General features: G+C 39.2%; 1 protein-coding gene across 7 annotated transcripts in view; it reads right to left on the bottom strand.

Annotated features, from left to right (window-relative positions):
* Window positions 1-27,364, bottom strand: part of KDM4C (lysine demethylase 4C) — a 434,115-nt gene that overhangs the window by 33,189 nt on the left and 373,562 nt on the right. For all 7 annotated transcript variants that reach the window (XM_084629198.1, XM_084629204.1, XM_084629200.1 and 4 more), the window contains 2 exons: window positions 14,630-14,815; window positions 3,363-3,533 (listed from right to left, as the gene is read on the bottom strand). In XM_084629198.1, the coding sequence (XP_084485324.1) occupies window positions 3,363-3,533; window positions 14,630-14,815 (357 nt within the window). The remainder of the gene's footprint in view (window positions 1-3,362; window positions 3,534-14,629; window positions 14,816-27,364) is intronic.

Raw genomic sequence — 27,364 nt, 5'->3', positions numbered from 1 at the left:
GACATTTTCAGAACTGCCCAGAACCACAGTATTTGGGTTTTGGGAAGAAATCCCCTCGGACTCATGAAAATATCACTCTAATGCTGCTCCAAATACTCTCCACTGACAGATAAATGTCTCCTTTTTCTCCTGTAGGAGCCCTTCCTTTCGGGGAGCAGTTTACACTGGTATTCCGCATGCTGCGGTGACATCCAATTCATTTCTAGGAGCAATTTAGATTGTTAGTTTTAATCTATAAAGACCATTACACTTTGAGTCCTGGATATGTTGTCCTGTGGCACTTACGATCAGGCAACACACTGACAACCCTTAGATTTGTACATGTGGTGGTGAGTGGTGGGTCATTCCCAGTGGAGTGTCCGTGACTCCGGAATGTGTTTCCCTCCTTGGTCTGAGATAGTAAGAATGTGGTGACCCGCAAAGCCTACAACAAGGCCTGTCGGGCTTTCACGAGGAATGGGAATGGGTCATGTCTTAGCTTTTGTGTCAGGTTCAATTTATTTTAGAAAATGTGTTTATATCACAAATTGTATCACAAATGCAAGGCATTTTTGACAGATACAATATATAAATAGCAAAAACTACATAAATAAACCTGAACCAGCATGTTCCGTATTTAGCAAGCTGCCAGGATTTTCATGTAGAGATGTGTCTGACAGGTATTAAAATACCAAGTTTCACAGCATGTTGTGTTTACTGAAGGAAACCCTGACTGGAACAACAGGGAGAATAGTTACACTCTCCAGTGCAGAGTCTGCTAATTGACGTCGGCCCCACACACTAGGGCAGGATTCATTATGGTGTGCTGAGCTGGAGATGGGTGACAAGCCACAGAGCATTACGTGATGCTCCTCTAAGCAGCAGCAAGTTGCACTTTCAACCCGCTGTTGGCAGCACTTGCTGGAGAATGCAGCGTATGTACTGGCCAGGGTTTTTTGGGGGGCCAGGGGACGACGACCCTAAACAGCCTATTTAACCTGCAGATTTCGTCTCCATTGGGATATGGTACACCAGACAGTACAATTCGCCAGCTGTTTTCTACCATTTGTCACTGAGCTATGGGGAGATCCTTACCTGCTGCGTGTGTAGGATAAAAAGTTGCACTTACATCTTTTACACACCAGCACAGCAGAGGGTAGAACTGAGCCCACAGGTTAGCAAATGCACTGAGGCTTACTAATTTGCAATTTAATTAGTTTAAATTGTCTAACTGAAGAGTCATTTGTTTGTGACAGTCTTACAAGGTTGAAACCAGAGGCCCCAAATGCACAGTAAAAAGTAAATAAAAAGCATGTCCTAATATATTTAGCAAATGCTAACACAAAGCAAAGAAAAATATATAGGGGATGGGAACAATGGATTCCCTGCCTTGGCAACTGTTGAATATCTAGAGCTAGAGAAGACAGAGTTTTAGAGATGAGGCTCCCCATCTTCCTCCTTACAAATAAATTACTGTGCCCAACACTGAAATCGTGGCCTGCCTTGCATAAACACAAGTGTGAGTTGAACTGAAATTGTGCTCAACACATACTGCAAAAGCAGAAAGCTCTATCTTTGTGAGCTATCTGAAAAGTGAAAACAGATTAGAGAAATAAGTTCCTCAATAGGCAGTAACATTGCTTTCACACCAGATTTGATTAATAAGTCCTCCCAGCAGCACTAACACCTGATATGCACATTGCGTGGATTACCAAATTTTAGGCCAGGCAGAAGAAAAAATATTCTTTCCTCCCAGTTACTGCTACAGGTATATTATCGAATGAAAACACAACAAGATTTCTCTAAGGAATATGAAATTTGTTTGGTATTTCCATCAAACAATTATATGTTGTTCATCTAGTATCTGAGAAGCACTGAGGCATATCCAGACCTGATTACATTCCTTCTTAGCTCCAGAACAAGCTATCCCAGTAGGGTGGTGAGCAGCTTCTCATCTCTCCCTTTGATACTTTGATGCAGGTGCACACAAAAGAGAGGTTTGTGATAACAATGCAGCCACATTTGCTTAGTATCTTGATGATCCTAAATCAAAAGGCCCTTGATCATTACTGGAGCCTTTCAGAATATTTCAAATTAAGGGGTAAATTTTTCAAAGCGATGTAACAGGGATTTAGCTGCATGACTTCCATTAACACCAGTGGGAGGTGAACAGCTAAATCCCCACTCACTGCTTCGAAAATGTACCCCTTTAAATATCTTATTTCCAAAATGCATTAGACTTTTCAATAACTAAACAGTTGACAAGAAAAACAGTATTATTTCCATTGCCAGTATTTGACAGATAACTGGTTCCAGAGACAAGTTGGTCTGTGGAAAACATTAAAGCTCCCAAACATCTTTATAGGATAGGAAGGCTGAGTATTCTGGGGGGTGCAGCTTCCTGAACCACAACATTCTAACTCTTATGCTAGTGTTTTATGCTATCCTAACCCCCTGCAGCCAGCAGAGAACACAGCTAAGGGAAAGAGGATGTGCATCCTGGCAATCCCTGGCTGCTCTAACAGCCCCTGGGAGTTGTTGGCAACAGGTGCAAGTTATAACACTTATACCAACAAATCAGCACAGCCCAGAGAAGCCTCAGGATCAGGGGACCACAAAGGTGGCTTGATTGAAGCCAAGGATCAGGGCCAATAAGTATGAAGAGGGTGTGAAATGGTACCAAATCATAATGGTAATGGTTTGCACCCACTCTGTACCCACTTTTGTAAATGATTACACAAGGTGCAAGGCACTGGCAAATGTAATCCGGAATGTCTAAGGAAAACATGCATGTTCCCCAAATAAGCACATCATGTATTCAGTAACATTCCTGAAAAACATGGAGATTTAAGTGCCTAGGGGAAATCAAAATCTGCATTGCTTTTAGGACTAAACTACATATTCTTTTCCCTGTTGATTTTTATAATTAATAATGTAATCTTGCAACTAAACATCAAAAGATGTAAACACGTTGTCAGAACAGATTCCTGAGAGCCATTCTTCCCATTCTATATTTGAAAATAGGATTTTTCAATTCAGCATGGAATGTCATTATATTATATCTCAGAGACAGATCAGAGTATGTGGAATTCCCATTCTAATATCCTTTATTAAACATATATTTCTTATTTAATTAAAAGACTTTGGAAGATTAGGTTTGATTAATTTGGTCAAATGGTGGATACTAATTAGAACAACCAAGGTTGGGAAGCCCATTAGAAAATGATAATTCTCTGCAGTGAAAACAACAAACATGAAATGAATATTAAGTCAGTTATCTCCTTTAAAGGTGAAAGGAAATATTCCCAAAGATTCAGTCTGTTTAGCTATGGGTGTTACACTCCTATTATCCAAAAAGAGCAAGTATCTTAAAAAATACTTACTACAATATCTTCAGGGAAAGTGTCCCGACTGAAGGAGCCATCATCAAACATGACTTCATAGAAGACTTGAGATGTCACTCCTATCACTCTGCAACTATAATATCGTGTGTTCCTGTGTTTTGTGATGACAGTCTGCCCCACTGTGATGGCCTTCTCACATGCTTTAGTTCTCTTGAAAGCAAGAATTTAAGAAACAGTCATTAAAAACAGTCACCACTTAGTTTATCAGAACCATGTCACATGATAAAGTACTGCAGTGATCAATCATGGCTCTCAATTTAGCAAGAAATCTTGAAATGCAAAATCTTTCCTTACTACAACAATCAAACTTTCTGTGAAGCATACACATTTACATTTTATTAGCAAAAGAATTACAGCCACACAAGATTGCAGCACATAATTAAAAATATATCTACTATTATGGTGTTTTGGCTCATCTTACAACACAGGAGAACAATTTAAGCAAAACAATTCTGGGACCATTCAGATAGTTGTTTGCCACTATCTTAAATCCCTTATATCCAGCTCTAGTAGAGATCAGACATGGTGGACCAAGCTTATACTGTAGAATTTTATTGAAAGGCACTTCTCAAGTTTTGGATTTTCATAATGATATTACTTCATATTTTGCTCACTGGGATGACATCAATAGATACACATCTCGTTTTTGTAAAAGTGGTCAACAGTGATACAACAGGATGCTTCACTAACTCAGAAACAATGCAGAACACTCACTTTAAAACTGCAGATGGTATTGTGCAGTTATAATGATTGTTTATTTTATCACTCACCTTTATGATGTAGCAGGTCAGTCATAACCACTGTTTATTTTCATGTTTCCTCTCTAACTTCCCTAAAATCAGCTATCACCTTCAGAAGAGTAGCCAAGATATACTCTAAGGTCAAATTATGCAAAGATTCTACCTCAACAACTATAGGTGTTATACTCCTATTATCAAAAAAACAAAACAAAACAAAACCCCCAAATCAAACCCCATAACTCAGCAAACGCTCAGAGATGTACATGATGCAGAAAATTGTGCACACCACTTCCCAACTAATGCATCCCAGTGTGCTTCCCACTTGCACAGTGAGCTTCACCATCTGGAGAAGTAAAATCAAGAGTTTCTCATCCTAATAAGACATCTTATGGCTGTTTATTAGCTGTAAATCATTTCATATTGGTTGCTGTGTTTGTGTGGTAAACTGTACTGTCTCTGGCAACAGCTGGGCATCTGAACTTTTCTGACAACAGGAGATGCTAAAAACCACAGCACGATTCAAACAGCATATCTGTATTAGTGAAAATGTTTTGAATTAGAAATATTTACTAACCAGCTTGAAATACTGTATGACATATGCTAAATTAATTACCCAATTTCCTACCACTTTTTCAATTGTCTGTAACCTTTCAAGCAGCAAAGTTCTTCAATAAATGTAATAATCTAAAAAAAAAAAAAGTACCTGAGAAGGTCTGCAAAATGAGGTGACTATAGAATTGTCAGTGTGATTATTAGAAGCTGAGTTATCATCTGTGCCCATGCTCTTTGTTAGATTTTTACATTTTATCTTAAAGTAATTCCTGCAACTTTTTTAAAACAAACTTGGGCCAAATTTTGAAATACTTCTTTTGCTTTGTAATTTTTGGCACACTACCACTTTCTTGCATCACATTACAGAATTTACACATCTCAAACTTTTGTGTTTCTAAAAACTGAGGGCAAAGCAAGTACAAATGTGTTGTGTGCATTTGAAGTCTATCACCAAAAAATGACAGACTTCAGATGCACACAACACATTTTCTGGGGCTAGTGCACTAAGCTTGTGTTTGCAAGTGATTTCTCTGAGTAAAATTGTGTTCATGAAAACAGAGGATTGGACTGAGGCCTACTATGAAGTTATACACAATTATACGTCTACAGCATTTTCAAGATCACCTGGAAATAATCTTTCTTTCATAATTATACATATTATTTAATGGCGGTTTACCTGTTTAAACAGCCATTACTAGTTCTGTATATAACAATATCACTAAGCCTAAACACAAAATGGTGAAATGAGCCAAGAACTAGTTTACCACTATAAGTTATTATCACATAGGTCCCTCTACTGGTAACATCAGTTACCGCTGTTACACCAAATCTTGAATAATATGTAAAAATCCAGGTGTTTGTTTCTTGAAAAATTCCAGACTCCATTTATCCAAATATGTTCAGAAACAGAAACTGAAAATAGTCATTGAATTACCCATGTGAGTGGAGCAGAAGTTTCTGGTGGATATATAAATCCAACAGGAAGTAAATGTATTAAAAGTACAAAATGTATTACAAGTATAAAGATTGAGCTTCACAAAACAAAAACACGATTTTTTTGTTAAGAATATACTGATTGGTTTACTGGTAAAATTTTCACAAAATAAACTCCACAACTCAATCCCCCTACCTCCAGGCAGAAAACCAAATAAATGAACAAAACCCTAAAAAACCTCAAACCATAGAAAACCCTACTGCATCCCAGCTCAAGGGGACGGAGTTTGGCTTTCAGTATGTTACTTTGGTAGGATTCTTGATTTATTTTGCAGAAGAACATATTGACAAGCACACTGTAATAACTGATTGCCTGTCCCAGAAAACATTTCCTGTCAGAAAAGCCTGAGAACTTATTGATGTTAAGAATGTCATTTTTGAGCAGAAAGGACAGTTGTTATGCAAGGGGCTCTATCAAATTAAAGAACCAGCTGTGGTATCTTTCAGATTATGGTGCAAATTGTGGTTCAGAAAGTGTGATTTTTCCTCAACATAACCCAAGCCAAGGGTGAACTAAGATAGCAGTAGAAACAGAGAAAATCGAACAGACAAACAAACAAAAAAGCCATCTTGGCCTTCCATATGTGAACCTGAAAAAATGGGATACATTATGGTAGAAGTCCTTGCTCTTTATTTGTGTGACTGATGTATTGCTAGCAAACCAGATGCCATTTTATGCCAAGGTCCCCATGCCTCACTTGGATACTGAAAACACATAGCTGGAATTAGTCTGGTTCACCTGTGTGTTAGTACTGGTAAAATAATTAGAGTTATAAAAATGTGCTTAGTGTTTATGCTTTATTGAACACTTGTAAATTGTTACTTGGATTAATCTCACTTTCACATCTGTATCTCATATTGTAAAGTATTATTTGAGCACTTGCACTAAAATTCTCTGTAACTGTGTAAATCACCAGACAGGAGAGAAGCATTAGCTAATGTGAAATACTAGTCTCCAACAGGTGTTATGTCCTGCCTGACATAAAAAGCACATAAACACAAGATGAAGTATTGTGGAACATCAGAGGACAAAAGACTTTGTTGATTGCTTTCTCCCCCACCATGAAGAGGAGATTTGCAAGTGAGTTCCTTTCATTAGCTGAGTTTGCAACTCAAAGCAGAAGTGGGGAAGGAATAAAAAGTCCTAACAAGGAGGAACTGTATCTTTCTGCTGCTTGGACTCTAAGGATAAGCATAAGCAAAAGATCCTCAAGTGCTTAGCCTGGATTAGTCCTGAAGGACATATTGAGCTTGCTTATCACAGAAGTTTCTGTTACTTTTCGAAATTTAAGATTGAAACTCATTTGGGTGTAGTGTTGTCTTTCCTGTGAAATCTAACATGCAATTGACCTGGGGTAAGTGACTGGTCCTTCTGACTGAGAGTAATCTGAATATTGCTGTGATCTTCAGTGTAAGGTGGGTTTACCTGGGAGGCAAGACAGATCAGAGTACCCAAGGGGACTGTCTGTAATTTCATGTTAAGGCTGTTACAGTTTCTGATGAGTTTACACTTGATAATTGATAGGTGGAATCTAAGTATAGAACTCACAACAATTTGGGGTTTGTGTCCTGTTTCCTAAGAGTTTGCCCTGAGGTTGGCACCCACCGCCTTCAGTCACTGCAGGACAGCTTGACAAGTAGACAAAAAACCCTTGGTCTAAAAAGTTCCAGATCATATTTATAGTCAAGGATCATCAAAGCTCTAAGATGTATTCGGTTTGATATGGAAATCTAAGTTTTATTCCACCCTGCCAATTTTACCCCTAGAACTATAGTCCTAATGTGAAAGTGATATTTGAACAGTATGCCTGCTCAGGATTTTTTCCCTTTGGTCTCTGTGCCTCCCCCAAGGTATGCCCCTCGACCACCTAGAGTGCCAGGGGGCCAGGCACAGACAGCACAGAGTTGGCTACATTGGCTTTTTGTCACCCAGGGATTCTTCTACAAAAAGAAAATCCCCCGCAATCCTGTTACAAGAGCTCTCCATTACATTTGTGCTGCAGGAGCATCACAAGAGACACAGAACAGAGGATCAGTTATGGTGGAGCTGTTGCTAAGTTTGTATTCTGTTTTGTACTTTAAGTGGCAGTTCAACTTGCTCATTTTATAGGAAAAATACAGTGTACGTGCTGTAAATTTTAGCACAATGTCTGAGCAAAACCTGAATTTTCTGGGGAGTTTAAAACTAATTAACTGATTTTTTTCAAAGTTCTAATCAATTAAAAATTGCATCCCTCACCTAAAAAAATCTCAGTTTGTATCTCCTGATTTTTGGGGTTCCCCTAGCTGAAACCCTAGGAGATAAGGAGAGTTTGGTTGAGTTATGTATTTATTTTGTTAATTAACAAAAATAATAAAAAATATCACACTTCTTTGTCACAAACGAATCCTTAAGTGCGGCACTTAGCTAATGGAGAACAAAAGTTTGGATAACTAAGATCTTCTAGAAGCAGTAGCTGCTGGTTTGTCAAAGACCAAGAGCTCTTTGAGACTGTTTTATGAAGAACAGTATCTTCAGCATAGGAACAGCTACTGTTCTGAGGATCCTATTCTGGATCCTTCTCTTCATGGCACTGTCCAGCCAGCTCAAGAGCTCCTGGTTTTCATGACAGTAACAGATGCTAATGTTGAAGATCCTGTTTTTCATGAAGATGGTCAGCCAGTGCAGGATCAAGTGTGAATTTGCAGAACAGATAGCAGAAAAAGTCTGGTCTGTTTGCAGTGGTGGGGAATTTGGGTGAAGAGGTGCTAGAAGACTGACATCTACAACCAGTAGGAAAATGTTTTTTCCCAACAACATTTTTGACAAAAACAAAAAATTATTTTTCCAAAGTTTTTCTACAACATTTTTTAAAAGTTTTGCATTCAAACATTGAAAAACAAAATGTTATGGGTTTTGGTAACTGAAAACCACAAGTTTTTGCTAAAAACTGAAACATTTTCAATCAAAAATCGAAACATTTCAACCAGTCAGGTAAAAATCTTTTGGATTTACTGAAAAGTGTTGCTCAAATGGATGGATTTTTTAATTTTTTGTTGTTGAAAACAACAGAACCAATTTTTCTATTTACCACTCCCCTAATTTTGTAAAAATCAACATTTCCCACAGAAATTTCCATTTTGACAAAAAAGCCATTTATCATTTAAAAGAATTTGAACGAAAAAATTCTGCTTTGGTCTACTAGTATCTTTATAACGGCAGAAAGGTTGTGCTGTGTCATCCGAGGTGTCTGGTGGTTGTTCTAGTGGTCAGGTGTGTGTCTCTGGATGGAGGAGTAGAGGGTATGTACTGTTAGATGTTTTTCATTTCCTTGCTTTTGTGGTTTTGGATTAGGTATGTTATAGTACAGAGCAATCTTACCTTACCCACACTGTGTGGATTTATGTACATAAAGGTTTTTTTCTGGGCAACCATATACATATATCAGGCTCCTTATCCCCTTTCCTCTCTTCTTGCACATCCACAGAAGGACCAGGAGCAATCACAACATAAAAATTCACATATGGTTCACTATTGCAGCTGTATACTAAACTTCCCTTCCCGCCTCTACATTTTTATGGCCTGATCCTGCATTCCAAGCCCACTTAACATTCACTGATTTCAATGGGATCTTTAGTTATGCAAGGTATGGAGATCTAGCCCACAATGACTAGCTCTCCTTAGAGAAAAATTGTTGTCTGAAACGAATGTGCCCCTTTCAGGAGTCTGATTTGTCTTGTATACCCCAATTTTCACTTCACTTAAAAACTACTTGCTTACAAAATCAGGCATAAAAATACAAAAGTGTCACAACACACTGTTACTGAAATATTGCTTACTTCCTCATTTTTACCATATAATTATAAAATACATTGATTGGAATATAACTATTGGACTTACATTTCAGTGTGATACTTGAGCCTCTTTTTCACTTGTGAGCCTTGTCTGAAGCTCTGGGCTGCAGACATGTCTGAAGCTCTGGGCTGCAGACATGTCTGAAGCTCTGGGCTGAAGTATGAGCCCCACCGCCCAGAGTTGAAGCATGTAACTTAGCTTTCACTGGGTTCCCTGTGGTGCAGGGCCCCGGCCAATTGCCATGCTTGCCACCCCTAATGCCAGCCCTGCACTTGCAACTCCCCTAAACCCCCTCTGAGGATCGCAACCCCCAGGTTGAGAAACACTGATCTGGATGAGTTGAGTTGAGACTTCTACCTACCCCCGGAGGCACACGTACCTCTGGCTGAGAACCATGGTCTTAAAGTAATCCCAAAAGGTTGGTTATCTTTATTTAAAACATATTAATCTCTGAGATCCGAAAAGGAATCTTAACAGGAAAAATGAGTCAGCTGAGGCTTTTCTGCTTTTATATATGCACATAAATAATATAAAACATTACTAAGTCAATTGTTCAGTCATCTCAACTTTCACAGCCGTGATGAGAACTGCCCATGCAACGATATTTTCAAATTTACATATGCAAAATAATACATTGTTTCTATGAAAAAATATGAAACGACCAATTTTGCACACAAAATTTATTGCAAGCAAACCAGTATTCGTGTGTGCAGAATGGGTTACAGCACAGATGTGTGTTCCTTTCAGCATGCAATTACCCAGTCTACATGATGAAATACCTGCTTGCACACCTAAAAGGAGCATCCATACAATTTTGGCAGGCACAGTATTACTGCTCGTATTTGAAAATTTGGCCCACAAAGCAAAAGATTTTGAAAATGCAGCACAACATATAAAAGTCCAAAGTCAATTTATTTTTACTACATTTTGAAACACTATATATGTACTGGTATTACTTCCCCACCTACCTTCTCCATCTCTATTTAGCATAAAATACAAGCCAAATTTTCCAGTGGTTGATATTAAAACTGTAATCTAGGAAGAAATAACCATGATGATTCAGAAAGACTGTGACCCCCAGTCAGAAAAGTTTATGAGACCACTGTGATAAATAATCTGGACATAATTTGTTGGCAACTACAGTGCTAAATAATTCAGACTCAAAACAAAATTTCAGCATTGCAGTGGGTGGAGGCTTGACACCTCAGGTTAAGGGATATATTAACATTATGCAGTAAAGTAAGTGTGTGTATATGTGTGTGAGAGTGTGTGTGTGTGAGAGAGTGTGTGTGTGTGAGAGAATAGGCTTTTGGTCAAGCAACCTCCCTAATTTACATATTACAAAACCATGTTAGATAATTGTCACATCCCCTCCTCCAACCTAAATAAAAAATGAACTCTTATTTTTCTTTCAACCTCGACCTAGGTAATAACAAACAACTCTCATAATGCATTTTGGGACAACTTTATTAAGATAACACCAGCTAATTATTGTTTTGCTTTCTCCATGAGCAGAGATAGTGGCATCCTGTCATATGTGTCGTTTATTCAATAGCTGAATATCTGTACAGATTTGCTCTTGCTGACATATTCTATTTTTTAAATCTCTATTCTATTCTGTTTAAAATTGCAAAACTAGTTTAAAAAATCAGTGCTCATTGTTTAATTATTTTGCTTTCAAACAATACAATTTAAGTTAAAGTGATGGACAAACAAGAAAGGTTCATTATGAACAGAGAAGTCCTGCTATGCCAAATGGCAAAAGGCAGTGTAATTTCCGCATGAAAGGATAGCTAATTGAAAGGATAAAGATCTAATAAGAAAATTAATGGTGAACAAACTTTTGAAAGTTTGGAGATTTGATTAGATTAATTATCCAAAAGATAGGATATCAAACCAAAGCATATACAAACTTATGTCAACCTTCCTTGCCTCAAAATCATGTTAAAATTACACAAGGAAAGGCTCTCATAGTATTTTTGATATTTCCAAGATTTTGTCCAATAAAGCACACACAAAAATAGCCTACCTTTGCCTGGTGTTTTTTGGTTCTGGCCACAAAAAATAAGCCAACCGACCCAAACTCCTCCTGTAAAGGTATATTGTTGGCTCTGAGTTTTGGGAAAGATTGGATTGATTTTTATTTTTTTTCCAAGCCAGTCTGACCATGCATCCCATACACTTCATAAGTGGTTGTGCAAGATGCTGTTTCTCAATGTCATTTTTATTTTTCCTTTAATAACACCAAATATAGATCAAGAAAATCATTGGGGGGGAAATAAAGGATTTTTGTGGGAGTCAATTTTATCATAATAGTGTTGTATCAGACTAACATTTGTTTTGGCTTCTAGAGCACAAAATAATTATCATTTAACAATTGTTTACAGCGCCCTAGTTTAAATGTATGCCAATAAAGTATACTGATAAATTGCAGATGTAATATAATCTGTGCTGTGTATGTTAGATAGACAAGACAGAGAGATAGAAAATGTGAATGCTACATGTTCCACCTTACTTTACTAACAATTTACAGGCGTTATTATTATTAGCATTATTAATAAATATTTATATTATGGAAGCAGGCAAAAGACCCAAGTCAGGATGGGGGGGGGCTCATTGTGCTGGGTGCTGTACAAACATAGAAAAAAGATTATCTGTGCCCTGACAGGCTTACAATCCAGAGGGGAAAAAAGGCATAAGTGAATGATATGCTTTGTTAGTGTGGCTGTTTACTCTAGATGCCTCAGTAACAGAAAGGCACAGACGAATTAGATAGAGTTCAGAAAAAAACAAAATATGAGTAAGGAGCAGTAAGTAATGACTTAGAAAAAATAAGTATAAAACCACCAAACAACTGAAGCTGCCAAAAAAAGGAGACCTCAGCCAGTGCAAAAACTGGAGGGCAGACACAGCTGCAAAAAGGTGGTGTTGGTCAGCTTCGCAGAACTGACTCACCCCCTTGGAATGTAAGGGCGAAAGGCTTTAAAGCTTCAAGCTCTGGTGTTGCAAACCCCTTTCTCCACGCAGCAGGCAAGGCAGCACCCACCCTCCCTCCCCTTGAGGTGTGATTATCAGGTGGGTTTGAACCTGCTGTGGGCATTGTGCTAGTCACTACATTTTAGGGGGAGCTGGGAAGATATTTTTTCCCTTACCACGATATTGGCTTCGGTGGAGAGGGTTTTTTTTTGCCTTCCCCACAGCGGGTATTAGGGAAGACCTATTATGGTGAGCACAAAAGGCGTGGTAGGTTATATGTTGCAAATTATTTGGTAAGTGTGGGGCAGATGTCCAGTGCATAGGGAAGGCATCCAGTGCCCAGATAAATGGCCTGGTAAAGGACTTAAAAAGGAGGTGCTGGTTAAAGAAACGGAATGGTGTGGGGCTTGGGGCTCCTGTGGTTGGAACAGCAAGGAGCCAACCCCCCTTTCTTATAGCCCATCTTACCCCTCCCACGAGGTGGGGTGGATGGTAAGGTCCCAGGAATGGATTTGCTGGAGGGACCTGGATGGAAAAAGAGGGGAAGTTGGGGAAAGCCTAACCGGGTAATTGAAAATAAACAGGGTTTACCTGCACTGTACACTTTTATCTGCCGGGTAGTCCCAAACATCTAATAATAACGTTGCAGTCTGATTAAATCCATATCAAGTGTCTCCTGTCCTTCTTTCGGTACAGCTGGACAACAAAATAGTTATAGAAAAACTATGCAATTACAAAGAGAGATGGTGATAGGAATAGATTGTCTGTTCAAAGAGTTGTACACCATTTAAGGAAAGGAACTGATAAGCATGGTACAGGAGGTATAACTAGGAGTAATAGGATGAAATTGATAGAAGGAATATTCAGCCTAGACCACAGAAAAATCTTCCTGACAGAGAGTTCTATTTGACTGAAGAATAGTCTCCCATGGGAAATGATGGAAGTCCCATTGGTTGAGACACTGAAAACTATACTGGAGAAAATGCCAGAAAATGTTCTGTAAGGCCAGTCTTGTACTCGCTGTGGATGGACTAAACTAGTGGATCATGAACCCCAAGAGAGTCAAGGAAAGCATTCGGAGAGGTTCTCTGGTGTTGAAAATGTTATTACAATCTAAAGCAAACAAAATCTTGCTCTTCACTTCCTGCACACCCATCCGCTCTGAGGTCAAGTATTCTCAGTCAACTTCTCAAAACACAAAATAAACAGATTATATAGATTTATCATTGCTATCAATGACACATTTATGTTCATAGTAAATGTAAGGAGGGAGGGCTGAAAAAATTTGACTTTGAATGAGGGGTCACCAACAAGAAAAGGTTGAAAAACACTGGATTAAATGATCAAATAGGTATTTTCCATCCCTAGATTCTATTATATATTTCTTCTGTCTGAACAATGTTAAGGAATAATTCAAATATAATTTAAAAACTACAGAATGGTTAAGCATCTCCATTAGAAGTGACAGAAATCAAGTGGAACAAAATGCATTAAGATCTACAAGACAGTTAATGACAGTATTGTGAATGAAGTATACATCACAGCTAACATTAACGGCTCTTTCTCAGCATTGATGGAAACTTCTGGCATTGTCACAAAGAATATGGAGTTCTACTCATACTTTGTATAACTATTGTCAGTCAGTACTGAAATTTTGGAAGGACATTTGCAAGGTTTTATTGGGAATGCTGAATAAGTATGTTATATGTGCAATATTTTTATATTGGATATTCATAATATTTAATCTGGATTTTTGTAATAAATGTGGGTATTTGTACTACACTGAAAATTTAAAAAAGGAGACTGTATTGATTTATTGTGGTGGTGAATCTATACATACTGTAATGGTCCTAATGGAAAAGTATGCCAGGCCTATCAACCACCGTTTGAGTACCAACATTTCTCCAAGCTCCAGACATAAGGAGAAACTGTCAAAATATAATGACCTGCTGTATATGAAAAGAATATAGATGGAGCAATCTTTTAAACATAAGCCATTTATAGATTCCTTCCTTCATTTTCCCTAGACAGCTAAGTAAATTCCTGCCTTAATTACACTTTTAGAATGCAAAGACTATCCACAGCATATTTTATTTTTTGTTTAAAAAAAAAAAAAAAGAAAGGAAGAAAGAAAGGATAAAATTCCTTACCACATTCTGATTGATCTTGTGTCTGAAACATGTGATGTAGACAACATAAGGCCAGTCATCAGGCTCCATCAGCACCCCTGCAGCATGGGCACAGGTAACATGGAAGGAAGCTGGACAACGCCCATAAGAACACTGTATGCAGGCACCAGAAAATTTCTTCATTCTCTGTCTACAGAAGATACATTTCTGTATGAACAAAACAGAACAGAATGTCAACTAAACTACTGTGATTCAGCTAATTTCCACGTTTTATTGACTACAGCTAAGCTGTACTGAAAAAGAACAAACTTTTCTGAATTGCAAATTAAGCTTGCAGTATGCTGTAACTTTAAGTCAGCATTTTTGTCCTTCTTTATGGACATACAAAGAGTTAATGGTTTTGGTGCCATAGTGGGGCTTCTGGTATGTGGTTGATCATTATTAATCGTTTTGATTCTAAATCCCATGCACTGCCCTACAAACCAACACTTACTCCCAAAGTGAGCAAATTGAGAATCTGCTAACATAATTCTTCAAAAATAACCATTATGTGTGACAATAAAACTAAACTTCGTACACCATGTTATGTTCCTGTGTGTTCAAAATAGGCATTGGGGGATGGGAGAAATGAGACACAGGCTCTGCCTCGCTGAATAAAACAATTTGTCCATGAAGTCTGGTATCCTACTGCCAGAAATAGCCAATAACCAATATGTCAGATGGAGAAATACTCCATTACTGTGTATTGCCAATTGTGTAAGACTGTACATGGGGATATAGCTTTCTTTCTTTCTTACCCTCATCATAGCTTATAAAACAAGAAATATGTTATTGATCATAATATTTTAAAATCCACTCACACTATTTTACCCAACAGCCTTAGCAGTAGTGAATTCCACAATCTGACTATGTGGTGTTGAAGTACTGATTCCTTTCATCACTCTAAATTTAACCAATAGTTTTTACAAAGCAACTCACTGAAGTGTCATCAGTGAACTTCACCAACTCAACATAGTATGATGGATTGCCTTGAATTTATGTAACTGTCACAGCAAAGGCTGCGAGAGTAGTGAATTTGTTGGTTCAGGTCATCCTCTCAAGTAAAGTTAGAATACAAAGCATGAGCAGAATAAGGAAGTGAACCCATAATGTTCAGTGCGTCATAGGAGTAAAACACTGTAAAATTAATACATTGGTCTTATAAGCCTTTCATCCAAAGATTTCAAAATGCTTTACAAATATTTAAGTACCCCTTCAAGGAAAGTATTATTATTCACATTAAATGGAGAGGGAAACAGATACAGAAAGGTTAAATGACTTTCCCAAGCCCGCACAGTAATGGGATCAGCACTCAGGACTTTCTACCTCCCAGTTGCTTATTTAACTCATTAGACCCCCTTTTAATGTAATTTCCCAAACTTTAAAAAACTTAAAAATTGAAAAACAAAAATTTCATCCTGTGTAATCGTACTGACTCCCCACAGGGTCAGCAGCAGGGGTGGGATACATGTTCAGTACGGGACTTTTATAATAATTTCAGAGCCTTCTGCCCCCGTGCCTCGAGCCTATCTATGTCCCTTTCCACTCTTATATTCCCCTGCCAAGTCACTGCTCTTGTCCCTTCCTCCCCACTGTTATCCTCTCTGGCACCTGCCTGCCTCTAAAATCAACTCCTGCTCCTGCCCAGTCTCTAGCTTTTGCCCATGCCCCCTTTGCTCCTATGCTACCCCACTCAACAGTTCCTGTCCTTGCCGCTTGCTCCTATCTTCTCCCATCATCGGCTCCTGTCTTTCTATCCCATCACTCTGCTTCTGTCCCTCTAGGCACCAGCAAGGGGTGCAGTGACAGCAAAGGAGAGACAGTCTCCCTGCTCTCAGTTCTGGTGGCCAGTATCTAAGCAACCCCCAGCTTTGAGCAATTGCAGGGAAAGTCCTGTTCAGCCCCTGGCTGATATGAAATGGAACATGCTCAGCTGTTCTGTGACTATGATGCATCCAGAGTCTGGTTGGCATGTAAGAAGTGTGAGAGGATGGCAAATGCTCCAGAGAATTTAGCTGCCAAACTCTACTAAGCCTTTACTGAAAATGTGTGAAGTGGAATTTTTCAGAGGCCTATAACTTGGCCAAATGTGGGCAGATTTTCACGGGGATGGCAAAAGGCACGTACCTGACACAGGGAGGTCACCCTGAAAAATTTCAAATCCTTGCTAGTAAGCATGGAAGTGCTAGAGCTTTTCAACAGAGTGGTTGTGAGAATATTTTAAACATGAGCATAACCATGTATTTTCCCTCATCTTGTTCTCTGAAATGGCTACACCATTATTGCTGAAACTTAAAAAAAGCAGCAGCAGCAGCTCAGTTGAGAAATCTGGCATTTGTGCCCAAATGGTTAAAATTTGGCGAAGTTCTAACTAATTGAACAAAGGGTCTTATAATTTGAAGTGTTGGGCAACTGTACGTATAAGCAGCACTACCTGCCCCACCTATACCATCCACACCAAATTGTTCTATAGTCAGCATTTTAGGAAGGTAACAAGAACCAAGACACTAAGAAATTATAAGATGAACTATTGTATATGTTTGTACAACAAATTATAAAAATGTCCTATGCAAAACAAAGAAAATAATTAACTCAGAAAGTACATAGTGTTATACAGTAACTCCCCACTTAACGTCCTCTTGCTTAATGTTGTTTCGATCTTACGTCCCTGCTCAATTACAGAACATGCTCCATTTAAAGTTGTGCAATGCTTCGCTATAACGTTGTTTGGCTGCCTGCTTTGTCCACAGCTGGCAGCCCCCCCATCAGCTCCCCTATGCCCCCCCACAGCACCTCCCACCTGCCAGCAGATCCCGTGGATCAGCGCCTTCCCCTCCTCCCCCGCCTCCTGGCCAGGGCAATCAGCTGGCTTGCAGCATTCAGGAGGGAGGGGGAGGAGCGAGGACTCGGCGCGCAGGCTCCCCATCCCTCCCCTGCCTCCCAAATGCTGCAAACCAGATTGCCCCAGGCAGGAGGTGGGGGAGGAGGGGGAAGGCTGCGTGCCGAATCCCTGCTCCTCCCCTGGCCCTCTTGCCCCCTGAACGCCGCAAGCCAGCTGACTGTCGTCGGCGGGGGGAGGGGAAGGGAAGAGTGAGGATACGGCATGCGGAGTAAGGGGGGGGAGAAGAAGCGGGTTAAGGGTTAAGGGAGGGGACTTGGGGGAAGGGGTGGAGTGCACGGGCCAAGGGTTGAGCCGCCCCGCCCCTGGTGCTTGCAGAGTAGGGGAAGCTGCCACTGCTGCTGTGCAACGTGCTTCTCCTAGCCTACAGCACCTTCTGCCTCCTTGCCTGCCTGATTGCCTCCAGTGCCAGTGGGCTGTGCCTGTGTGGGGTAAGGCGAGGGCACCTCCCAATTATAGCACTGTACTGTATTTTATGGCAAAAAACAATTTCCCTGGAATCTAACCCCCGCTATTTACATTCATTCTTATGAGAGGTTTCAGAGTAGCAGCCGTGTTAGTCTGTATTCGCAAAAAGAAAAGGAGAACTTGTGGCACCTTAGAGACGAACCAATTTATCTGAGCATAAGCTTTCGTGAGCTACAGCTCACTTCATCGGATGCATAAAGTGGAAAATACAGTGAGGAAATTTATATACACACAGACCATGAAAAAATGGTGTTTATCATACACCTTGTAAGGAGAGTGATCAACTAAGATGAGCTATTACCAGCAGGACAGTAGGGTGGGGGGAGACAAAACCTTTTGAAGTGATAATCAAGGTGGGCCATTTCCAGCATATTTCCAGGAGTTAACAAGAACGTCTGCAGAATAGTGTGGGAGGGGGAGAAATAAACAAGTGAAAATAGTTTTACTTTGTATAATGACTCAACCACTCCCAGTCTCTATTCAAGCCTAAGTTAATTGTATGCAATTTGCAAATTAATTCCAATTCAGCAGTCTCTCGTTGGAGTCTGTTTTCGAAGTTTTTTTGTTGAAGAATAGTCACTTTTAGATCAGAAATTGAGTGACCAGAGAGATGGAAGTGTTCTCCGACTGGTATATGAATGTTATAAGTCTTGACATCCGATTTGTGTCCATTTATTCTTTCACGTAGAGACTGTCCAGTTTGACCAATGTACATGGCAGAGGGGCACTGCTGGCACATATCACATTGGTAGATGTGCAGGTGAACGAGCCTTTGATAGCGTGGCTGATGTGATTAGGCCCTATGATGGTGTCCCCTGAATAGATATGTGGGCACTGTTGGCAACGGGCTTTGTTGCAAGGATAGGTTGCTGGGTTAGTGGTTCTGTTGTGTGGTGTGTGGTTGTTGGTGAGTATTTGCTTCAGGTTGGGAGGCTGTCTGTAGGCAAGGACTGGCCTGTCTCCCAAGATTTGTGAGAGTGATGGGTTGTCCTTCAGGATAGGCTGTAGATCCTTGATAATGCGTGGGAGAGGTTTTAGTTGGGGGCTGAAGGTGACGGCTAGTGGCATTGTTATTTTCTTTGTTGGACCTGACCTATAGTAGGTAACTTCTGGGTACTCTTCTGGCTCTGTCAATCTGTTTCTTCATTTCAGCAGGTGGGTATTGTAGTTGTAAGAATGCTTGATAGAGATCTTGTAGGTGTTTGTCTCTGTCTGAGGGGTTGGAGCAAATGCAGTTGTATCGTAGAGCTTGGCTGTAGACAATGGACTGTGTGGTGTGGTCTGGGTGAAAGCTGGAGGCATGTAGGTAGGAATAGTGATCAGTAGGTTTCCGGTACAGGGTGGTGTTTATGTGACCATTGCTTATTAACACTGTAGTGTCCAGGAAGTGGATCTCTTGTGTGGACTGGTCCAGGCTGAGGTTGATGGTGGGATGGAAATTGTTGAAATCATGGTGGAATTCCTCAAGGGCTTCTTTTCCATGGGTCCAGATGATGAAGATGTCATCAACATAGCGCAAGTAGAGTAGAGGCATTAGCGGACGAGAGCTGAGGAAGTGTTGTTCTAAGTCAGCCATAAAAATGTTGGCATACTGTGGGGCCATGCCGGGAATCCAAAGCAGTGCTGCTGATTTGAAGGTATACATTCTCCCCAAATGTGAAATAGTTATGGGTGAGGACAAAGTCACAAAGTGCAGCCACCAGGTTAGCCGTGACATTATCAGGGAAAGTGTTCCTGATGGCTTGTAGTCCATCTTTCTGTGGAATGTTGGTGTAGAGGGCTTCTACATCCATAGTGGCCAGGATGGTGTTTTCAGGAAGATCACCGATCGATTGTAGTTTCCTCAGGAAGTCAGTGGTGTCTCGAAGACAACTGGGAGTGCTGGTAGCGTAGGGCCTGAAGGGGGAGTCTACATAGCCAGACAATCCTGCTGTCAGGGTGCCAATGCCTGAGATGATGGGGCGCCCAGGATTTCCAGGTTTATGGATCTTGGGTAGCAGATAGAATACCCCAGGTTGGGGTTCCAGGGGTGTGTCTGTGCGGATTTGTTCTTGTGCTTTTTCAGGGAGTTTCTTGAGCAAATGCTGTAGTTTCTTTTGGTAACCCTCAGTGGGATCAGAGGGTAATGGCTTGTAGAAAGTGGTGTTGGAGAGCTGCCGAGCAGCCTCTTGTTCATATTCCGACCTATTCATGATGACAACAGCACCTCCTTTGTCAGCCCTTTTGATTATGATGTCAGAGTTGTTTCTGAGGCTGTGGATGGCATTGTGTTCTGCGCGGCTGAGGTTATGGGGCAAGTGATGCTGCTTTTCCACAATTTCAGCCCGTGCACATCGGCAGAAGCACTCTATGTAGAAGTCCAGTCTGCTGTTTCGACCTTCAGGAGGAGTCCACCTAGAATCCTTCTTTTTGTAGTGTTGGTAGGAAGGTCTCTGTGGATTAGTATGTTGTTCAGAGGTGTGTTGGAAATATTCCTTGAGTCAGAGACGTCGAAAATAGGATTCTTGGTTACCACAGAACTGTATCATGTTCGTGGGGGTGGAGGGGCAGAAGGAGAGGCCCCGAGATAGGACAGATTCTTCCGCTGGGCTAAGAGTATAGTTGGATAGATTAACAATATTGCTGGGTGGGTTAAGGGAACCATTGCTGTGGCCCCTTGTGGCATGTAGTAGTTTAGATAATTTAGTGTCCTTTTTCTTTTGTAGAGAAGCAAAGTGTATGTTGTAAATGGCTTGTCTAGTTTTTAGTAAAGTTCAGCCACGAGGAAGTTTGTGTGGAAGGTTGTTTTTTATGAGAGTATCCAGTTTTGAGAGCTCATTCTTAATCTTTCCCTGTTTGCTGTAGAGGATGTTGATCAGGTGGTTCCACAGTTTCTTTGAGAGCGTGTGGCACAAGCTGTCAGCATAGTCTGTGTGTAGACTGTAATGGATTTTTTACCTTCAGTCCTTTTGGTATGATTCCATCTGTTTGCATTTGGAAAGGAAGATGTCTGTCTGTATCTGTATGAGTTTTTTCATGAAGTTGATAGATTTCCACTCCATACAGATAAATGCAGTGCCTTGCATAATGACAGGTTTCAGAGTAGCAGCCGTGTTAGTCTGTATTAGCAAAAAGAAAAGGAGTACTTGTGGCACCTTAGAGACTAACCAATTTATTTGAGCATAAGCTTTCGTGAGCCGCATTTTTCAAGAACATAACTACAACGTTAAGTGAGGAGTTACTATAATTAATTGGTTCATGCATCAAAAAAAGGGTTGAATTAAAATTAGCTATTCTACATAACATGAGTCACATGGTTTGCCAGACTCTCTCTGCTTCAAGAGATGGAAGAGCTGAGAAACATGAAATGAAAGACATGGGAGAACTCTGACCCCACAAGTTCAGGAGGATTTGGAAACGTGCTTTGGAAAACAGAGACATTGGGACAGGATAATAGCCAAATGATAAAGTCAAAAGAGATCCAAAAGAAGGCGTAGTGGCTGAGATATCAGTAGACTTGGCCAAATCAATACAGATTAAAATAAGAACTTTACCCAAACTATTTTTTAGGTTTAAAAATTCACTGAGGTTCACCTCTTCCCCTCTTTTTGATCCCTTAATATACTAATGTGGACACCCTCTTTTTGATCCCTTAATATACTCATGTGGACACACTGAAATACTGTGGAAAAAAAAAAAAGGGCTATGTCTCACAGTATTATTTACTTAGCTCAAACTAGAGAATACTAGAAATCTGGCGAAAAAGCCTGTTCATACAAGAGTTCCAGAAATAATTTCAAAAGCTTTATTAAGAAAACTCTTCCTTTAATCATTCACAAATGCTGGAAACTAAAGTGCATATGCTATGCTTGATCATTGCGAGTAAGGGGAAGGCCTTAAGAAAATAAACTTGCAAAGTATTAAGGAGCAGATTCTGATCTCAGTTATACTAGTGTAAATCTTAGTAACTACTAATTTAAGTGAAGTTACTCTGGATTTACACCAGTGTAACTGAGACAAGAATCTGGCCCTAAGTAAGTGGGTAGTGCAGATTTAGAATTATATGAACAAATTGAAAAAAAAGCTTATTGTATTCCTAACAATGAGTTGTGTCCACTTTATTGCTGAATCAAGAGAAGTCATGTATTATACCAATTAACTCCAAGGACACACTTATCTCTGATGGTTTATTATTATTTTTCCTTCAGGTACGAAAAGGAATCATGGATAAGATTAGAAAGAGACGGGAGAGTTACTGTATACTCAGGGAGAGAAAATCTATTTTTTTTCCTGAACCTACAACATACAAAACCAATTCATAGTCTATGGATGAGATCTCCCCCAGAAGGCATAATTGAAAGGTACTAAGGCTGATATATAACACGATAAGATAAATTTCTTATGATTTTGAAGATGCTATATCCTTTATATTGTAGTACCTTTTGGATAATTCTGATGCTGCTCAGCCTCAAGATGGCAGACACACACTAAAGCATACATTTTGAAAAAGGCACAAATACAAGTTAAGGTAACGCGAGTGAAAAGGCATGGGCATGAGAAAATCCCTGATTTACACTTGTGTATCAGGCAGCATGTCCACAGTTCTGGACAGGAGAAAATGTGCATTCACTTTAAAAAGTGTAGGCCCTAAGAGCTATTTAATACTCCATATTTAGCTAACAAAAAAAGTAGAGAAAATGATAATTTTCTCCCCTTAGTGATTTGGAACCTTACACAAGAAGTTAATAGTGAACTGATACATATTAGATGTTAGTTATAAACTGAACAGTGCTCTCTGTGACACCTGTTGGTAATAGCTTCCTCCCCAAAACTCTTCCTGATAATTTATTCCTTATAAGCACTTATAAACTCTGGGCTTTAGTGGATGGTGGCTGCAGTGTGTTTTTTTCTTTCCTACGAGCAACCTTTTCCCACTATACGTTCATTACATAGAGTGTGTATTTTGTTATTATTTTATATTTCAAAAGAATTATAAGAAAATAGAATTTAAAAAAGACAGAAATTCTTTCAGAGAAAATAAACAGGGTGATCGGCAGAGAAAAGCAGAGAAAGGAAACCAGAACTGCTAGGAAGGAAGAGGTGGATCACGAGAATGCAAAGACTGAGATTGCTTATTTATTCTTTGAGGGAGAGATTTTCTGTAAAACAGGTGCATTACACAAAATGGGCCTTATATTGCATGCTGCAGAAATACCCTTGGCACCCCACAGGACAAGGCCCAAGATGCATACTCCCATGGCCTGGGCTTCCCCCATATTTGTGTGCACAAACCTAATACTTGAGTGTGACATTAACCAACCTGTGTGTAACCAATGATGATGATAATTAACTTTAACATAATTCATTTTTAAAAATACAATTTTGACAGATAATGTGATGTTTATTTTAAGCATTTTTATCGAATAAAATTTTCATAGTTGTGGGAAATCATGGGGGAGAGACGAGGGGGAGGTTGGACAATAATTACTAAATGACAGTAGGCACTGAGATTCAAAAAGTTAAAGCTTTGTAATCATTAAAACACATATTGTTAGCATCACATTTCAAAATATACGAAGTAAATCTCCTTAAATCAAACACTAAACAGTTTTCAAGAAGCATTTTTCTTATTTTTCTTATTTTGTCAATTTAGATCATCATTGATGGAAGAAAATTTTTTGTTGGATTGTGTGTATACAGTGTAATCGACATTTACCCCCAAAAAGCAAATCCTTCAAAGCCTTGTAGCATTTTTCCTGTGAAGATTCTCTCTGACTCAGAGTCACAATCAGGGCCAGATTTCCAGTTAGGCACAGTAAGCATGTGCCCAGGAGCACCTAAAAGTTAAAAATGGGCTAAAAGTTTCTTTTTTTTACAGAAAACACAAAGGTCAGTTGTAGGCGGGGGGGCACTGAAGATGCTGTGCCTCAGGGCGCGTAAGGTGTAAATCTGGCCTTGGTCACAATTCAGTCTCATTTCACCTCATTAGCGGGAAGTAGTCTATTCCAGCCCTACACCTGGCACAGATTACTGCCACCTCTGTGCTGGCTCAGCTGCTTCAACTGGCACATAGTGTACAGGGTGGGTAGCCAGTGTAGAGGAGTAAGGGAATGCCTTACATTCCCATATTTCTCTGCATGGGCATACAGGGAACCAACAATCTTGCCCTTGCTGTGCAGGGTATTGAAAATTCTCCTTGAGATTTATGATATTACAGGTCTGATGTTTCCTACCTTTTGGAACTGGTGGGTTCAAGGGATAGTCTCAAGGTTTGCTAGAGTGATAAATCAGAGATTACACCTGGTTTAAAGATACACCTGAGAAAATAAGATCTAACACATTTTAGAGTACATAGTAGTATACTCCAGAGTTGTAAGAAAATTAAGGAATTTAAACCAAATTTAAATTAACCTGAGCATATGAATATGGAGATGATGAAACATGACAAAAGGTAACAAAATAATGGATTTGCTCCAGGTATTTCAAATTCAGATTCCTCATCAACACAATAAACCTCTGCATTTTCAGTTTGCCAGAAATAACACATTTATTGAAATGCATTCATGCTGACTCAACATTCATTGGATAGCCATAGTAATTCACTATTCTGATATTCCCGTAAGGGTAAATTAAGGCTGTTCTTATCTGGTAAAAGCACATTCAGTTTCTTAGATACCCCTGAAGACTATCATTATGATTTAATGTTTGCTAGATATTTTTACAAAGTAAAAAGCATGGGAAAAAGCAGCTGAGGATCAATCTTAATCACAGATCCAGATGCAATATCAAACAGAAAATAAATAAAATTGTTTATATAACTGTAGATTAAGAATATGGGACAGAATAATAAATTGATATTTGACTGAGATTTTGTAGATGCTTCTCTTTGCACCCCAAATAAAAAGTGTTCTGAGGTAAATGGATTTCATAATCACAGAACAGTTCTTTAATATCAATAGACTCCAAATGCAGAGAGAGAGAATGGATTTAAAAGAATGGCCGGGGGAGGGCCGGGGGTGGGAAAGATGCCAGTATTTTTCAGACCAAAACTTGCTGATAGTTTACATAATGAATTTTGTGCATCCTTATATAAACAATTTGATATTGCTTTCCCCAAAGAGATTATTATTTACAAAACAAAATCCAAGTCTCTAGCAGGATCATGAATTAAACAGTAACATGCTCTCCGAGGGCAGGGACTTAAACAGACTAAGTGGAGGTTAAGGTGTTTTTTTTTTTTAAATAATGATTTGGATTATTAATTTTTTTCCAAACATTTTTATGCCTTGGCAAGAAGCAGCAATTCGTGAAATGGAATTTACTACACAATATTATAAAATTAACAAAAATAATCTATGCTAAGGGAATCTTCCTGAAAATATACATCACATACTGATCAACTTTTGTAACTGGAAATAGGGGAGTGGGGAAAGAAAGAAACTTTGTAGGGTGCTCTCTCTGTTCAACAGTCAGTCCAGGTTGTCTTATTTTGGTGCCAATCACTGTTCTACCTGAGATCCTCTCAGATCAATGGAAGTAAACTTCTGTGGATTTTAAAAAAAATATTCTTGCAGTTTGGTACAATTTGATGAATTCCAAAAACAATAAACTGTTCCTTCCGGAAGTATTTTTTAAGTTGTCCCTGGCAGGGATGATTTAGAAAGCAACACCATCCAAAACGGAGAAATTCCCCAACACTACTGGCAGAATTTTAACAAGGGGGCTTGCCTGTTCTTCCCCAGGACCCTCAAAATAGGCTGAGATCAGTACTGTTGACCTTCATTTACATAATTTGCCCAGCATACTCAGCAAGTACTCCAGTGTCTTATATTCCTTATATAGGGGTGGACAAAACCTTTGATAAGTTCATCCTATGCACACACATCTACACAACTTTCTGTACAGTTTATGTTGAAGCACCACCAAATACCAAAAGGAAAATATAAATTGATAAATCACCAAAACTCCTTTTCTAAAAGCAGAATCAGAACATTTATAGTTTATTTGTTCCTGGTAGCCAGTCAACGCACACAGTTTTCTCCAAATGCAATCTATACCAGGTGCTTCTGTAAGAACTCAGTCACTACCAACTGCTTCCCTTGCCCACTTCCTACTCAGTTTGCTTACTGAAATATGAATATGTGGCTGTGAGCTATTACTTTAAAAGGAAAGGGTTATGATTTCAGCTTAACTATAGTCTCTTTTTATATATTTTCAAATGTATTTTTACTACAGGACAAACTACATCTCTTGCCAGATGTGGCTTTGAAATATTACATTTGCCTTTCTTGCTCCATTATTTACTTGTCATTTTTCTCCTTTCATTTCAGCATCACACCATAGAAATGAATTAAACACAACACTAAAAGGTGACATTTAAAAGTAGCATCATGCCTGTTTTAGGTGCAACTTGAAGCATTATGAAATGAAAGCCAAACATGATTGACATTGGTACCAAAGGAGCACATTCATAGCACGGCAACTAAGGGAGGCTGGAAAGAATTTGGTTTTTAACATCCTTCAGGAAGAAAGTTTATTTATTAAAGTGCTTCTTCTTACTCAACACATAAGCTCCTTGTGTGATAAATTCAAATTTTATATAAATGGAGACTGCAGGGGTAAAGCAACCAGGGGGCCAGGCCATTTTTATACTGACTGGGTGGGGGTTATGCCAAAGCAACCCGATTATGCATCTGTTCAATGCATCTCTGATGCAGTCACCATCAGTGTGGTGGCTGTGGAGTGCAGTGCTAAATTAAAGTTGCCCTCTCTCCAGAAGGACTCCTATGTAGCTTATTGGAAATTAAAATGTTGGAAATTAAAGGGGCACTTCCTAACACCTCTCAAGGGTGGTGAAAATACTACTTATGACTTTTGGGTTTGAATAATTCCTGTAGAGAAGGGATCCTGGGATCATCTAGACCTTGTAAAATTTGGCATGGAGTGGCATTGTTTTTCCAGGCCATTTTTGGACTTCAACTGCATTTTAATATAAAGCGCTGGTCAGACAAGAAATCTAGTTACTTATATTTGTTACATGGGAAGTCAATGTTTCTGCAGGAAAACACACACACATACAAAACTTAACTCTGTAATAAGAGAAAGCAGTTTAAACTATATCTACTGAGATGCAGCACTGAAAGGATTACATTCTTAGCAATATCCTGCAAGCAATTTACTTTACTGGGAAAAAATGCAAAGAAATTCTTTATCACAAAATAGGTGCCTGCATCTCTTAACCAATATACTTTCCATCCTTCTGAGAACAGCTAGCCTGCAGGCTGATATCAATAAGCTAAAAAGATAAACATTTTCTTTTTTTTTCCCTATAAAAACTCAAAAGAGATAATTTAAATTAAAAAAAAAATACA

The sequence above is a fragment of the Lepidochelys olivacea genome (genome assembly GCF_965140295.1).
Source record: "Lepidochelys olivacea isolate rLepOli2 genome assembly, chromosome: 5".
NCBI classification, from domain to species: domain Eukaryota; kingdom Metazoa; phylum Chordata; order Testudines; family Cheloniidae; genus Lepidochelys; species Lepidochelys olivacea.
The sequence above is the reverse complement of the archived record's forward strand: the minus strand, read 5'-3'. Positions and strand labels throughout refer to the sequence as shown.